General features: G+C 34.7%; 1 protein-coding gene across 1 annotated transcript in view; it reads left to right on the top strand.

Moving 5' to 3' along the window:
- The window catches only part of Gpr158 (G protein-coupled receptor 158), a 361,348-nt gene that overhangs the window by 333,116 nt on the left and 12,943 nt on the right, over positions 1–15,289 (top strand). The window contains exon 7 of the mRNA XM_069998300.1: positions 2,420–2,658. Coding sequence (XP_069854401.1) covers positions 2,420–2,658 — 239 coding nt within the window. The remainder of the gene's footprint in view (positions 1–2,419; positions 2,659–15,289) is intronic.

Here is a 15,289-nt window from a genome sequence, read left to right as displayed (position 1 = left end):
TTCAACCCACTGGTTCACAAAGCAGAAGTCCTTTATACTTTATGTGAGTCCCTTCAACTAAAATACCTCCTTAGAAATTATCCATTTCCCTCATTTCCAGGGATTGATCTTCAGCAAGGCTCAGGTTAAATCCCTCACAGGCTACAAAGTTCAGAGAAATATTAGCTACATTCAGTGCATAATTAGGTGTTGCTTCATATGTAGCAATATCAGATTATATCTTGTAGACTGATCTTCTAGAAGACAAGAGCATATTTTAAGTCTCCTGTGTCATTTTATTTAAGATACTCTAATTAAAAGTAAAAATTAGAATTTCTCTCATTCTATACTAGCTAAAATGTGAAAGTCTACAAAATGGTTAATATTCTCTTTTGAGAGATTAATCATATCCACTTTAGAATTCATCCTGGTATAACCAGAAACAATTATGGTAAATTCATGTTTCTGCTACAGAAAAGAAGAGTAGAACTGACAAAATATTACTTTTCCAAGAAATTTGTCACTCTCAATATAGATACTTTGATCCTGTTAATTATAATGGTTTTTTATCCTAAATAATTAAGATTAATAATTGGTTGATTCATTGGTAAAGTTGTTTAAAGCAGAATGAAATCAAAGAGCTGTACAAATAACTGTAACCATAACTATAACAATCTTTAAGTATTTTTTAAATATATTTTCTTTGACTTATAGAGTTTACCATTCTCTTTTTTACATAAATCACTACTCTGTTTGGTAATTATATTTACCTTGTTGACTCTTTACGTGATGCTAAGAATCTAAAGACGTTTTCTAACATCTGAATGTAAATATAGTCTGAATATCAAAATTTTCTGAGTGTATGTTTATTAGCTCTGGTAGGTAGTCTTCTCACTTTCCCCTAAGTTAACATTATACTTAGTATCTTATTTTAGAGTTTTTCTAGAGCATTCTGATAGATTTTAACAGAAATAGGTATCATTCTGTTTCATAAACATGTGTGATCATTTTATTCAATATTTACTTGAATTATTAAGTTATGACTATTACAACAATAGGCATTACTTAGGGACAAGTATAGCTGATTCATAGCAAGCAACAATGAACTAGCTGAGCAGGAGTACTTCAGGTACTCCTGTGCTCAGCATGGCTTGGATAGCTCCACATATGGTTTATAGAAGGAACAAATAATAACTCAATCTGGAGAAGTCAATTGGAAAGCAGTTAAGAAATATGTTCTACCCTTATTTGTTACTAGTTGTTATTATTTGTTACTAGTTTGTTATTATTCACGGAAAATTGAGGGTAAATATGTAAAGTTGCTCTGTGTTATCTGAGGGACAGTAGAACTAAATACATAGGGAGAAGAGTAAACTGTATTACAAAATAACTTTTTGTTACTGGATGTGTTGTGTTAATTCAAGAAGAGCTAGCAAATATCTCTATATAGAAGGAAATATTGCATAATATATCTAGGCTATTTGAGTAAGTATATTTACTTCTCTGGATTTATAGTGATTTCTATGAAGAATTCATATAGCTTGAATGTCATTAAAATTTTGATATGGATGGGGGGATACAAAGGCTAATGTACACACTTTGCCTTATGGAAATTGATTATGGGTACTCTCAGAGTATCATTAAACAGTCATAGTGGTTTATGTTAAATCACAGTGGTATCACAAAATATCAAAATGGGGGTATAGAATCAAAATCAGCTGAGAATATTCCTGAGATGAAATTGAAGAGTGAATAGAGGTAGTATTTTGTCTTTCCACAATATTTAGATGTTGAACAGTTCTTGCATATTATTTAATCCAGCAGTTCTCAACTGTTTCAATCATCCGTAAAAAAATATAAAGACCTTCTAAGTTAAAAAATATCTAATTCCAGTATTCTTCTTTTATGAAATTTCTTGTTCACTGAGCCTGGAATTTAAATATCTCTTGTTTTTATAATTATTGATTTAGGTACTATGATAAAAGCCTATGAAGGAAGGCCCCATGAAATGATGTCCAGAAAATACCGCCAATAAAATCTTGTTATAAAAATAATTACTGGCTCCAGGAAGATTTTTTTTAATTTAGTCTAACATTGGAATACTCTACTTATTTTTAGAACTATTTTTGATCCCCAGAGACCCTGTTTATTTCAATGATGCTCAATAACTTTTTGAAATATTAAGAGGTGCTAAAGAATTTCTTCATATATACATCTGTTGATCTGATAGCCTGTAATACAGGATATTTGTTTTGCTATTGAAGTATAAACTAAAATTAAACTAAAATATGAACAGTAGTATTGCTGGGTTTTCTCATGTTAAAATTTGATGTAAATGTGTATTTTGGGGGTTTAAGTTTCCTAGAAGAAATATAATACTTTAGTGTTTTACTTGCTCAGTATTAGGCTAAACTTGTTTGTTGCTCTTCTGTATTTCCAGGGTTTTGAAGGTGTTTCTTTCACGAACAGCACAACGAATCCCATATATGACTGGTGGCCGGGTCATGAGGATGCTAGCAGTAATACTTTTGGTAGTATTTTGGTTTCTTGTTGGCTGGACCTCATCTGTGTGCCAGAATTTGGAGAGACAGATTTCACTTATTGGCCAGGGGCAGACATCTGATCACCTCATCTTCAATATGTGCCTCATAGACAGATGGGATTATATGACAGCAGTTGGTATGTGGTAACTTTTTTTGTGTGTGATTGCTTTGTCCATTTTCTTAATAGCAGTAAAATTGATAACTACAAGAGCTTTGCAAAATTTTTATAATGTCTAAAATAATTCCATCTAAGATAATTTTGAAAAACAGCATTATGATCATGAGAGTACTTATATATAGAATACAAGCATTTTCTGGAAATTTCCGTTCTTTTTCAAAGGTATGTGGCTTTGTTGAAAAAAAATTTAACCAAGTAAATGAGAATGGAAAAGCCGTGAGTAAAGGCAATTTCTGTGTAGGAAGAGATTGTCAACTGGTCTCTATTTGATTAACAGTGTTCTCTTGATTTATGTCTTTGGTCTGGAGAAAAAAAGGAAAGTTTGATATTGTTCTATACATTTGATCTTGCGATATTATCAGACTTGATATGAATCCCTTGGTGAACAGATTGCCTCTATAACATTTCTAATTACTCTTTCCTTTATGATTAATCTGTCTTTTGTAATATTGGCTCAATATTACAAAAAAAAAAAAAACCCCAAGCCATGTGATGTGTAGTTAGTAAAAGCTACAGAGCAGAGCCGGTAGAAAGCTGAGAAGAACCTCATCATGAGTTGCCGCCATCCCTCCAAAAAAAGGAAAAACATGAGACCCTATTTGAAACAACAAGCATTGGAGGCATGGCTCACCTATTAGTAGTTATATCTAGCAAGCATAAGACCCTGAATTCAAACTCCAGTGTTAAAGAGGAAAAAAGGTTGTTTATGGACCTCTTACACCTCATATTTACTGAGTCCCTGGATTGCACTAAGCCATGTCCAGTGATTGTCCTACACTGTCTAGGTAAATACACCACACTCTCATCTGTCCCTAACAGCACAGCCCTACATTCAGCAACACACAACTGTATTGCCACCAAATTCCCCTTTCTCTAGAAAGAAAGCTCATTAGGGAACAAATTCTTCCCACTAGGAAGGAGGGAATGTGAAAAGCAGTGAGTTTTTTTTTATCTATTACTGCTGGACAATTCTAGGAGGAAGACTTAGAGAGCAAGGAAGAATGAACCCACTTAGACTAGAAGAAGGAAACTTACTAAAGCTAAAACTCCAGAAATTTCATTTTAATGAAATATTCAAATTTTGGGAGATAGTTTTGAGTAACTTAACTAAATTAAATTGGCCATTCACACCTATTTTATGAAACTCTTTCCATTTTTTCCAGTAGTCCACACAATAGAAAATACAAATTTGGCATGGCAAATGAAAGTGACACTTTTAAATTAGAAAAAAAATTATGTTTTTGATGAAATTTTCCATTATTTACTATCCTTCAAGAGCTATGACAAGAATAGAAGGGTTGAAACTGGAAAACATGATCCCAAATTAATGAAGAAAAAGCACTCAAATATCATGTTATACTCATTATGAAAAAGGTTGCTAGTGGAATTTTCTCTTTTTTTCTAAATATAGTGACCCACTTAAGAAGCTGGTAGTTAATTTTTCACGTTCACACTTTTGACAAAAGCATTCAAGTTTAGCATAGTGAGAAGTCAATTTTTAGTCCTTTATGAATTTCCTGCCTGCTTGATAAAATGCACAAATGTGCAGCATTGACTTCCCTAAATTAAATTTTAATTCTCACTCCTAGTAGCAGGTTTAGCACCTAGATCTAGATATCCCAGGCAAGGTCCTCCAAAACAGTGCTTCCAAATTTGGAATACACAGTAGTAGAGATGGTACTATAGTATACTTTTTTGATATATTGAGTTGGAAGCTTTCAATTTATGATTATGAATTTAGAACATCTATTGAATATATGAAATGATTTCAGTAAGATAATTTAGAATAAATAGGAAAGATCTTACCTATAATATACTATGAGACTGCTGAGGAGCAATTGTACATTCTAATGTAAATGACACCCCTAACTTCCACTCCATGACTCAAGATGTCCATCAGAGTTTAGTGCAGAGGTTAGCTGAAATATAATTAAAAATTAATTATTTTACTTTCTTTTTTAGGAGATATTTTTAATTAATACATAACAGTTGTACATGTTTATGGAACACAGTGTGATATTTTGACACATATATACAATGCTACAACATATGATATATAAATTAGTACATCCATCATCACTCTATATTCTAAAAAGTACCTGAATATTTTCATGCAAACACATGACAGTTTGCATTTTTCTCATATCCTTGTCACTGTCTTCCACCAACATAAACACATAGCCATGCACATGCACCAATGAATCTTTACTTCCTTTATATTCTTTTTATTTATTTATTTTTTATTTTTTCTGAACATACTGTACAGAGGGGTTACAATTACATGGGCAAGATAATGAGTACATTTCTTATCAAGCATTGCAGCCTACTAATTTGTTTACCCTTCACATCCCTTCCCAGACTCCCTCCGCCCCCCACCCACTTCCCCCCACCCCCCATCCCCCCACCCCCACCTCCCCCACCCCCACCACCAAAGTTGTAAAGTTCGTTTTTTAGATGACAACTTGTACTTCTCATAATTGCATCAGGTCCACCTGAATCCTTAAACGACTTGTTTTTCCCCATCTCCTCCACAAATTATACCGATATCAAATATAGTAAAAGCAGGGGTTATACTGTGGGGGAGGGACATACAAAGCTACAAAGAAATAATCTTATAAATGAGTTAGAAACAAATGCATGAAAGAAAAAAACATTTAAATACATATCTAAGGGTTCATTTTCCTTACATCACATTATCTGACCTTTCCTGCTTGACTCATACATATACTAGATATTGCAAAGAAGGGAAACCATGAGACTTATGTTTCTTTGGGCTTGGCTTACTTCACTTAATATAATTTTTTCCAAGCCTTTCCATTTCCTAACAAATGGGGCAATGTCATTCTTTCTGATGGAGGCATAGAATTCCATTGTGTATATATACCACATATTCTTGATCCATTCATCTACTGAGGGGCATCTGGGTTGGTTCCATATCTTAGCTATGGTAAATAATGCTGCAATAAACATAGTTGTGCTGGTAGCTTTAGTGTGGTCTTGTTTGTAAACATTTGGGTAAATGCTCAAAAGTAGGATTGCTGGGTCATAGGGAAGGTCTATGTGAAGTCTTTTCAGGAACCTCCATACTGCTTTCCAAAGTGGTTGAACAAGTTTACACTCCCACAAACAATGAAGTAAGGTTCCCTTCTGTCCACATCCCCTGAAGCATCTGTTGTTGTTAGAGTTCTTGATTATAGCCATTCTAACTGGGGTGAGGTAGTATCTCAGTGTTGTTTTTTTTTTAATTTAATTTTATTTTATTTGTGAACATACTGTACAGAGGGGTTACAATCACATGGGCAGGATAATGCATACATTTCTTACCAAGCATTGCAGCCTCCTCCTTTGGTTTACCCTTCACATCCCTTCCCAGCCTCCCCCCTCCCCCCCAATCCCAATCCTTCTCCTTCTCCCCCTTCCCCCCTGCACCCCCCCTGCACCGACGTTGTAAAGCTCGTTTTGGACATGACAACTTGTACTTCTCATTGTTGCAACAGGTCCACCTGTATCCTTAAACAACTGGTTTTTCCCCATCTCCTCCACAAGTTATACTGACATCAAATATAGTGAAAGCAGGGGTTATACTGTGGGGGAGGGACATACAAAGCAACAAAGAGATAATCTTATAAATGCATTAGAAACACATGCATGAAAGAAAAAAACATTAAAATACATATCTAAGGGTTCATTTTCTTGACATCACATTATCTGACCTATTCCGCTTGACTCATACATATACTAGATATTGCAAATAAGGGAAACCATGGGACCTATGTTTCTTTGGGCCTGGCTTACTTCACTTAATATAATTTTTTCCAAGGTTTTCCATTTCCTAACAAATGGGGCAATGTCATTCTTTCTGATGGAGGCATAGAATTCCATTGTGTATATATACCACATTTTCTTGATCCATTCATCTACTGAGGGGCATCTGGGTTGGTTCCATATCTTAGCTATGGTAAATAATGCTGCAATAAACATAGTTGTGCTGGTAGCTTTAGTGTGGTCTTGTTTGTAAACATTTGGGTAAATGCCCAAAATTGGGATTGCTGGGTCATAGGGGAGTTCTATGTGAAGTCTTTTGAGGAACCTCCATACTGTTTTCCAAAGTGCTTGAAAAGTTTACATTCCCACCAACAATGAAGTAAGGTTCCTTTCTGTCCACATCCCCTCCAGCATCTGTTGTTGTTAGAGTTCTTGATTTTTGCCGTTCTAACTGGGGTGAGGTGATATCTCAATGTTGTTTTGATTTGCATTTCTTTTATGGCTAGGGATGTTGAACATTTCTTCATGTGTCTATTGGCCATCCTTCTTTCTTCTTCAGAGAAGTTTCTCTTTAAGTCTTTCACCCACTTATTTATTGGGCAGTTGTTTCTTTGAGGATTTGTTGTTGGGGGGTTTAATTTTTTGAGTTCCAAGTATATTTTAGATATGAGACCCTTGTCCGTTGTATGGCTAGTAAAGATCTTCTCCCAGTCCGTGGGCTTTCTATTGATCTTGCTAGCTATGTCATTTGCCCTATAGAAGCTCTACAACTTTATGCAATCCCATTTGTCCAACCTTTCTTTGATTTGTTGTGTTTCCAGGTCTCTATTCAAAAAATTTCGGCCTGAGCCAAGGAGACCTAGGGTTTCTCCTATTCCATCCTGTAATGTTTTCAGTGTCTGCTTTGACTTTGAGGTCTTTGATCCATTTGGAGTTGATTCTGGTGCAGGGTGATATATAAGGGTCTAGGTTTAGTTTTCTACAAGTAGTTAACCGGTTTTACCAGCAACATTTACTGAAGAGGCTGTCCTTGTTCCATTCTATTGTTTTAGCTCCCTTATCAAAGATTAGATGGCGATAGGTCTGTAGGTTCATTTCTGGGTTTTCAATTCTATTCCATTGGTCCTGAGGTCTGTTCTTATGCCAATACCAAGCTGTTTTGATTACTATGGCTTTATAGTAGAGTTTGAAATTTGGTATTGATATTCCTCCAGCAGTGTTCTTGCTGTTGAGGAGCGTTTTTGCTATTCGGGGTCTTTTATTGTTCCATATGAATTTTTGGATTGCCTCTTCTATTTCCTTGAAGAATGAGGTTGGAATTTTGATAGGTATTGCGTTGAATTTGTAGATAGCCTTGGGAAGTATTGCCATTTTCACGATGTTAATCTTTCCAATCCAGGAGCATGGGAGGCTTTGCCATTTTTTTAGTCCTGTGTTGATTTCCTTTTTCAAGATTTTAAAGTTTTCATCATACAGGTCCTTCACTTCTTTAGTTAAGTTAATTCTTAGGTATTTTATTTTTTGTGGGGCTATTACAAATGGAGTTGCTTTCCTAACTTCAGCCACACTTTTCTCATTGTTGGCCATTGATTTTGGGGGGTTAATTTTATAACCTGCTACTTTGCCAAAGTTTTGAATCAGCTTGAGTAATTTGGGAGTGGAGTCTATGGGATTCTTTAAATACAAGATCATGTCATCTGCAAAGAGGGAGAGTTTTATTTCTTCTTTCCTTATTTGGATCCCCTTTATGTCTGCATCTTGTCTTATTGCTGTAGCTAGGCATTCTAATACTAGATTGAAGAGAAGTGGAGAGAGTGGGCATCCTTGTCTTATTCCTGAGTTAAGAGGAAATGGCTTTAGTTTTTCACCATTGAGTATAATGCTGGCTGTAGGTTTGTCATATACAGCCTTTATTGTATTGAGGAATGTTCCATGGATTCCTAATTTTTCCAAAACCTTCATCATGAAGGGGTGTTGGATCTTGTCGAATGCTTTTTCTGCATCTATTGAGATAACCATGTGGTTCTTATTCTTGCTCCTGTTGATGTGATGAATAATATTTATTGATTTGTGTATATTGAACCAGCTTTGCATCCCTGAAATGAATCCTGTTTGATCGTGGTGTATGATTTTTTGGATGAATTGTTGAAGTCGATTGGCCAAAATTTTGTTGAGAAGTTTTGCATCAATATTCATCAAAGAAATGGGTCTGTAGTTCTCTTTCTTTGATGAGTCCCTGCGGTTTGGGGATGAGGGTTATGATTGCTTCATAGAATGTGTTGGGTAGTGAGCTTTCTCTTTCAATTTCATTGAAGAGTTGGAGGAGTATTGGTGTGAGCTCTGCTTTGAAGGCCTTGTAAAATTCCGCTGTAAAACCATCTGGTCCTGGACTTTTCTTAGCTGGGAGGTCTCTTATTGCTGTTTCTATTTCAGTGCTTGATATGGGCCTGTTAAGATAGTTTAACTCATCTTGGTTTAGTTTTTCGAAGAACCAACTCTTCGTTTTGTTGATTCTTTCTATAGTTTTTTTGGATTCTAATTCATTTAATTCTGATTTAATTTTGATTATTTCTTTCCATCTACTGGATTGGGGTTTATCTTGCTGCTCTTTTTCAAGGAGGTTTAGATGTGTCATTAAATTGTTAGTTTCAGATCTCTCCAATTTGTTGATGTAGGAGCTCAGAGCTATAAACTTGCCTCTGAGTACTGCCTTTGCTGTGTCCCAGAGGAGCTGGTAATTTGTATGTTCATTTTTGTTGAATGGCATGAACATTTGAATTTCCTTTCTAATCTCTTCCATGACCCACTCATGATTCAGCATTGTGTTGTTCAGCCTCCATGTGATGCCGGACTCTCAGTGTTGTTTTGATTTGCTTTTCTTTTATGGCTAGGGAGCTTGAGCATTTCTTCATGTGTCTATTGGCCATCCTTCTTTCTTCTTCAGAGAAGTTTTATTTTCTTTTTTAGCCCAATAAAAACATACATACAGAAGCTCAATGGAGGCCTGTATTATCTTCTGCCATTCTATCTTTCTGTATAAATGTCATCATCCAAATCTTTTCAGCAACATTTACATAATCTAGTAACTATTGCCTTGTTATAAATTAAGTCTCCCAATGCCTGAGATATCTCATGGCCCTAGGAATTTTTTGAGTTTGGCATCACTTGCTCTAGAGTATACTTGTCAATCTGGAAAGAACAGTACAGGAAAAAGTGTAAGCAATAATTAAACTGTAGTGATAGGCTTAAAGGCCATTCCATTTGGGAATTTTGAAGTATTTGTATTTTCAGTGAGTCCTGGTTGATTCCTATACTAGTCAAAATTGTAGTCAGTCCCGTGATTTGTACATGGAATATTTGCACTACAGAAAAAAGTATTTATTTTTTGTCACTGACATACTTTTCTTCTTTGTTGTTCTCCTTGGTATAATATTTTAAACACACGAAACATATGCTGTTTTCTCATCTGCCAATGTTTAAAAGGAACTGGGAAACTTTTACTGAGTTATATAGGGAAATTCTAAAATTGTTTCTTAGGATGTAAACCATTATCCTAGAAAATTATGACAGGTGAGATATGAAATCAGTACAACGTAATGAGCTCAAAAAGCCAAATATCACATGTTCTGCTCATTTGTGGAACCTAAACTTAAATGGTGATGTTGATGATAATGTTAATAATACTACTACTAATAATAATGGATCATGGATATAAAAGGGAAACTCAGGACAGGTAAGTAGGAAGGAGAAAGATACTGAAGTTTCAAGAGGATTAAAGTAAACTATATGTGTGTATTTACATATAAATTATACACATATGTATGTATATACATATGTATATATAAACAATCATACTATACATACTACATATATACTATACAGTGTACTTTGATGTATACACACAAATATACACATCACACTATCTACACATATATATTTATATACATATATATGCACACACACATACATACAACACGACACAATAAAACCTACCAAATACTACTATTTGATAAATCAAGAGAAAGGAAGAATGAGCATACACAGGAGGATGTAAACTCATTCAGACTATACTGTAGTCATGTGAAGGATTATCACAATGAAATTCCCTCATATTATTAATGTATGTTAATTTTCAACAATCAAAAGACTTCAAAAGAAATACTTGGAAACAAAAACTTAAATGTTTCATAAATTATGTGTCTATGCTACTTTAAAATAAGTTTAATGGGGCTAAGAAGAGTAAAATATTGTGAGCACAAAATGACTTTACAGCATGGCTAGCCCTGGTGCCATAGCCAGAGGGCTGTTTGCACTTTGAAGTTGTTCTCCTCTTGGCCCTTATAGATGATCTAAGATCACAGAGCTGGAACATCTTTTGTGACACAGAACTGATATTAATTCTCACTTCTTGCTTGTTCCAGTCCTTTGAAAAAGCAATTGGAATTACTTACATTGTGGTACATTAATTTTTTAAACGCCACAGTATTTAGCTTTTAAACTGTTATTTCTTATAGATTAACAATAAAATACCTCCTTTTTCTAAAAGCCCTATTTGGATCTTTAAATATAAATGTAATTCCCTTTTTAACTATACTCATGCTTCCCATCAAAATCATTTAACACTAGGAATTATTTTCTAAAGCAGAAGCACAACACATATTTCAACTCCTACATAATAACAAGGCGAAATTTGGTAACATCTGCATATTTTCTTTCCTAATTGCAGTGCTAGTCTGAAGTTAATTATATGAAGCTGATTTTTTCCTAAGCACAACTTTTATATATAACATTTAGTTTAATTGGTACTTTGAATAATAAATTGTTTTTCACAGTGAGAACATATTGTTTGATATTGCTAATGAAATGATTTTCATGTTCAGCTTAGCTATTATGAGAAATCTTATTTTGTCTTATATTTTTTAAATATAATTCTCCATTGTAAAAGACTAATTAACCTGATAACTGTTTTCCTTTTTTTTTTTTAATCTTTGGTGTAGTAACATATAAAAATAATTCTTGCTCTGAGTGACAGGAGATGCTGTTTTTTAATGCAGCTACATGTGAATCTTTCACTTATAGTAGACTTTTTTCTGTGCACTGTCGTTGCTTAATAAATATTTTTAGGTTCAAAATCCTTTGTGCCAACTCAAGCACTACACACATGGCATATGTTGGTAAATAAAGGCAGCCACTGAGAATCATAATGCCAATATCATCATCCTCATCCTCTCAGAGGCCTGTTTAAAAATGTGAGGCAAAATAAAATACAACTTTTTATTTGGCAAAGAACAATTCATGAGTCAGAAGCACAAAACTGAAAGGAGATTATGGATTTTGCTTTAGCAGCCAGATTGCTAAACTTTTTCAGCCTGAACTCAGAACCAAATAAAGAAACTACTTAATTGGCTCCAGAGAGGGAGCTGTCTGATTTGGAATTAGTTTGAAGAGAAGGCCCATGTCATAGAACTGACTGCTCTTTTTCAAGGAGGTTCAAATGTCTCATTAAATTGTTGGCTTCAAATCTCTCCAATTTGTTGATGTAGGAACTCAGAGCTATAAACTTGTCTTTGAGTACTGCCTTTGCTGTGTCCCAGAGGAGCTAGTAATTTGTGTGTTCATTTTTGTTGAATATCATGAACATTTGAATTTCTTTTCTAATCTCTTTCATGACCCACTGGTGATTCAACAGTGTGTTGTTCAGCCTCCATATGTTACAGGACTTTCTTTGGTGGCTTTTGATGTTTTGTTCTAATTTTATTCCCTTGTGTTCTGAGAGAATGCAAGGTATAACTTCAATGTTTCTGAATTTGGACAAGTTTGCTTTGTGATCTAAAATGTGGTCTATTTTGGAAAATGTTCCATGTGCTGCTGAGAAAAACATGTATCCTGATGCTGCTGGGTGAAATATTCGGTAGATGTCTGTTAAATCTAGTTGATCTATGCAGTTGTTTAGATCTGCGGTTTCTCTGTTGAGTTGATATATGTAGTGGGGATAGTGGTGTGTTAACGTCCCCAACAATTAATGTCTTTGGGTCTATGTGAGATTTGAAAGAAAGTAGTGTTCTTGGATAAATTTGGGTGCTCTTTTGTTTGTCAAATAGATATTTAGAATTGTAATATCCTCCTGAAGGAGAGATCCCTTAATTAGTATGTAGCAACCTTCTTTACCTCTTCTCATGAATTTTAATTTGAAGTCTATTTTATCTGATATTAGGATTGTAACTCCCGCCTGTTTATGGGGGCCGTTTGCTTATAGATTTTGTTCCAGTCTTTCACTTTCAAAATATATTTGTTTTTATGGGCAAGGTGTGACTCCTGGAGGCAGCAATAGAAGGATCTTGCTTTTTAATCCAAATAGACAGTCTATGTTGCTTAATTGGAGAGTTAAGTCCATTAATGTTGAGAGTTAGAACTGAGAAGTGTTTGACAGTTCCGGCCATGTTATCCACTTTCTTGGGGGCTGGGACAACTGGGTTCTTCCTATGGTTCTTGGATTCTTAGTGTGGGTATGGTTTCTTGACCTTTATTGTGGTCTTGTTGGTTTTCTATGTGTAGGACATCTTTAAGTATCTTTTGTAGTGCTGGTTTGGTGGAGATATATTGTTTCAGTTTTTCTTTGCTATGAAAGGTTTTTATTTGACCTTCGGTTATGAAGGAGAGTTTAGCTGGGTACAGTATTCTTGGTTGATAGTTGTTTGTCTTTAGGGCATGGTATACATCATTCCAGGCTCTTCTTGATTTAATTGTCTCTGCTGAGAAATCTGAGATGATTCTAATTGGTTTCCCTTTATAAGTGATTGATCTTTTCTCCTTGACAGCTTTAAGGATCCTTCCTTGGTCTGAATTGATCCTGTGCAGATTATAATGTGACCGTGGAATGTCCTGTTCTGGTCTGGTCTATTTGGGGTTTTAAAAGCTTCTTGTGTCTGAATAGGCCTATCTTTTTGCATGTTTGGAAAGTTCTATGCTTGGATCCTGTTAAATAAATTTCCTAGACCACGAGCTTCTGTCTCCAGGTGCTCCTCTACACCCCTTATCCTCAAATTAGGCCTTCTGATGGTGTCTTCCAAATTTTGAGTAGATCTATCATATTTCTTGGATAGTTATATGTTCTTTCTCTGTAATATCTAGGCTGTCTCCAATCCCAGAGATTCAATCTTCTGCATGGTCTAACCTACTGTCAAGACTTTCTACTTTGTTTTTTATTTCCTTTCCTTCTAATTGGTCGGCTTTGATGGCTTCAAATTCTTTGTTGGAGCTTTGTTTTCAATCTTGTATGGACTTCTTTACTTCCTTAATTTGGTGTTCAGTGTTTATTCTCATATCCCTTAGTTAATTGGTTATGGTTTCATTGGACTCCCTTTCCTTCAGACGGACTCCATTCAGCCTTACCTTTGTGGTCTCCCTGGGTTCCTTCAGCTATCTGTTTATGGATTCTATGAACGCCTCTATTCATCTTTGTCTATTCTCATCCTGCTCATATAATTCCTGTATTACTCTTTGATTAGCTTCCTCACACTCACGTATTACTCTTTGACTGTTCTCAGCCAGCTCATACAATTCCTGTTTTAATCTTTGATTAGCTTCCTTTTGCTCACGAGATTTCCTGTATTAATCTTTGCTTAGCCTCATCTTACTTCCTCCCTTTCATGCTCACACTTAGTCCTTTGCAGGCTTTCAATCTTTTCATTTACCATGTTTACCAGTAGTGTTTGTAGAGCTTTTTGCTTTTTTGTAACTCTCCTCTGGATTATTCATTAGCTGTTCTGTCACCTGATTATCATGAGTGCGATTTGAGATATTTTGACTTGCCTTTTTTTTGTTTCTCTGGCTTCAACCCATTTGCCATGAAATTAACCCCAATTTCATGTTAGAACATTATTTTAAGGCAAGCATCAACCAAAGTCCTATAGTTGCACAGTCAAAATGGCTGCAGATACAATGTAGTTCAACAGATACAATCTATTTAACATCAAACAACTATGGATTAATGAGCTAAGAATATCAAAGAGGGATTCAGCAGATCAGAGGTTAATAGGTTTAGGGAGAATTGTGGAGAAAAATAGGATTCGAGGGATGTGGAGAGGTAAAAGGAAAGAGTGAATTCAACCAAGTCCTAATGTCCAAGAGGAACTGGATAGAACAGAATGAAAGGAGAGAAATAAAGAAATGAAAAAAAAAATGAAAAAACAAAAAATTTAAATTAAAAAATGTAACACTTAAAAATTATTTAAGTATAAAAAATAATACTGATAGAAGAAAAGGACAGAATGAGAGGAGAGATAAAAAGGAAAATGAAAAAATAAAAAATAAAAAATTTAAAAATGGAATATTTAAAAATTATATAAGTATAAAGAAATAAAGAAATGATACTACTATTAAAGAAGTTAAGCCTAAGAGGTTGTGAATTGAGTAATCAATTTCTGAATTAAGTATCTACACAATGAAGGATAAGGTCTAATAATCGATGACAGGTATATATCTGGGGATGAGCAGAACAGCAATTAAGTCATGCAAAAAAAAAAAGGACCAAAAGGTTAAAAGATATTTAAAACACACACATACACACACACACACACACACACACACACACACACACACACACACACACACCTAAAATTAAAATTATGAAAGAAAAAATAGAAAACAATTTTTAATTAAAAATTATATAGAAAAAAGAGTTGGTTGTTTTTTTTTTTTTTTTGGGGGGGGGGGAGATCTTGTATCTCTCCTGTGCCTGTAACCAGTCTCTTGGTGGAGTCTCTGGTTTGCTTGTGGTGTTTGGTTTTCCTATGGCTTGACTGGTTTCTTAAGTCAGTTTGTT

Source organism: Dipodomys merriami, unplaced genomic scaffold (assembly GCF_024711535.1).
Source record: "Dipodomys merriami isolate MVZ:Mamm:240054 unplaced genomic scaffold, mDipMer1.0.p SCAF_51, whole genome shotgun sequence".
NCBI lineage: Eukaryota > Metazoa > Chordata > Mammalia > Rodentia > Heteromyidae > Dipodomys > Dipodomys merriami.
The sequence above is the reverse complement of the archived record's forward strand: the minus strand, read 5'-3'. Positions and strand labels throughout refer to the sequence as shown.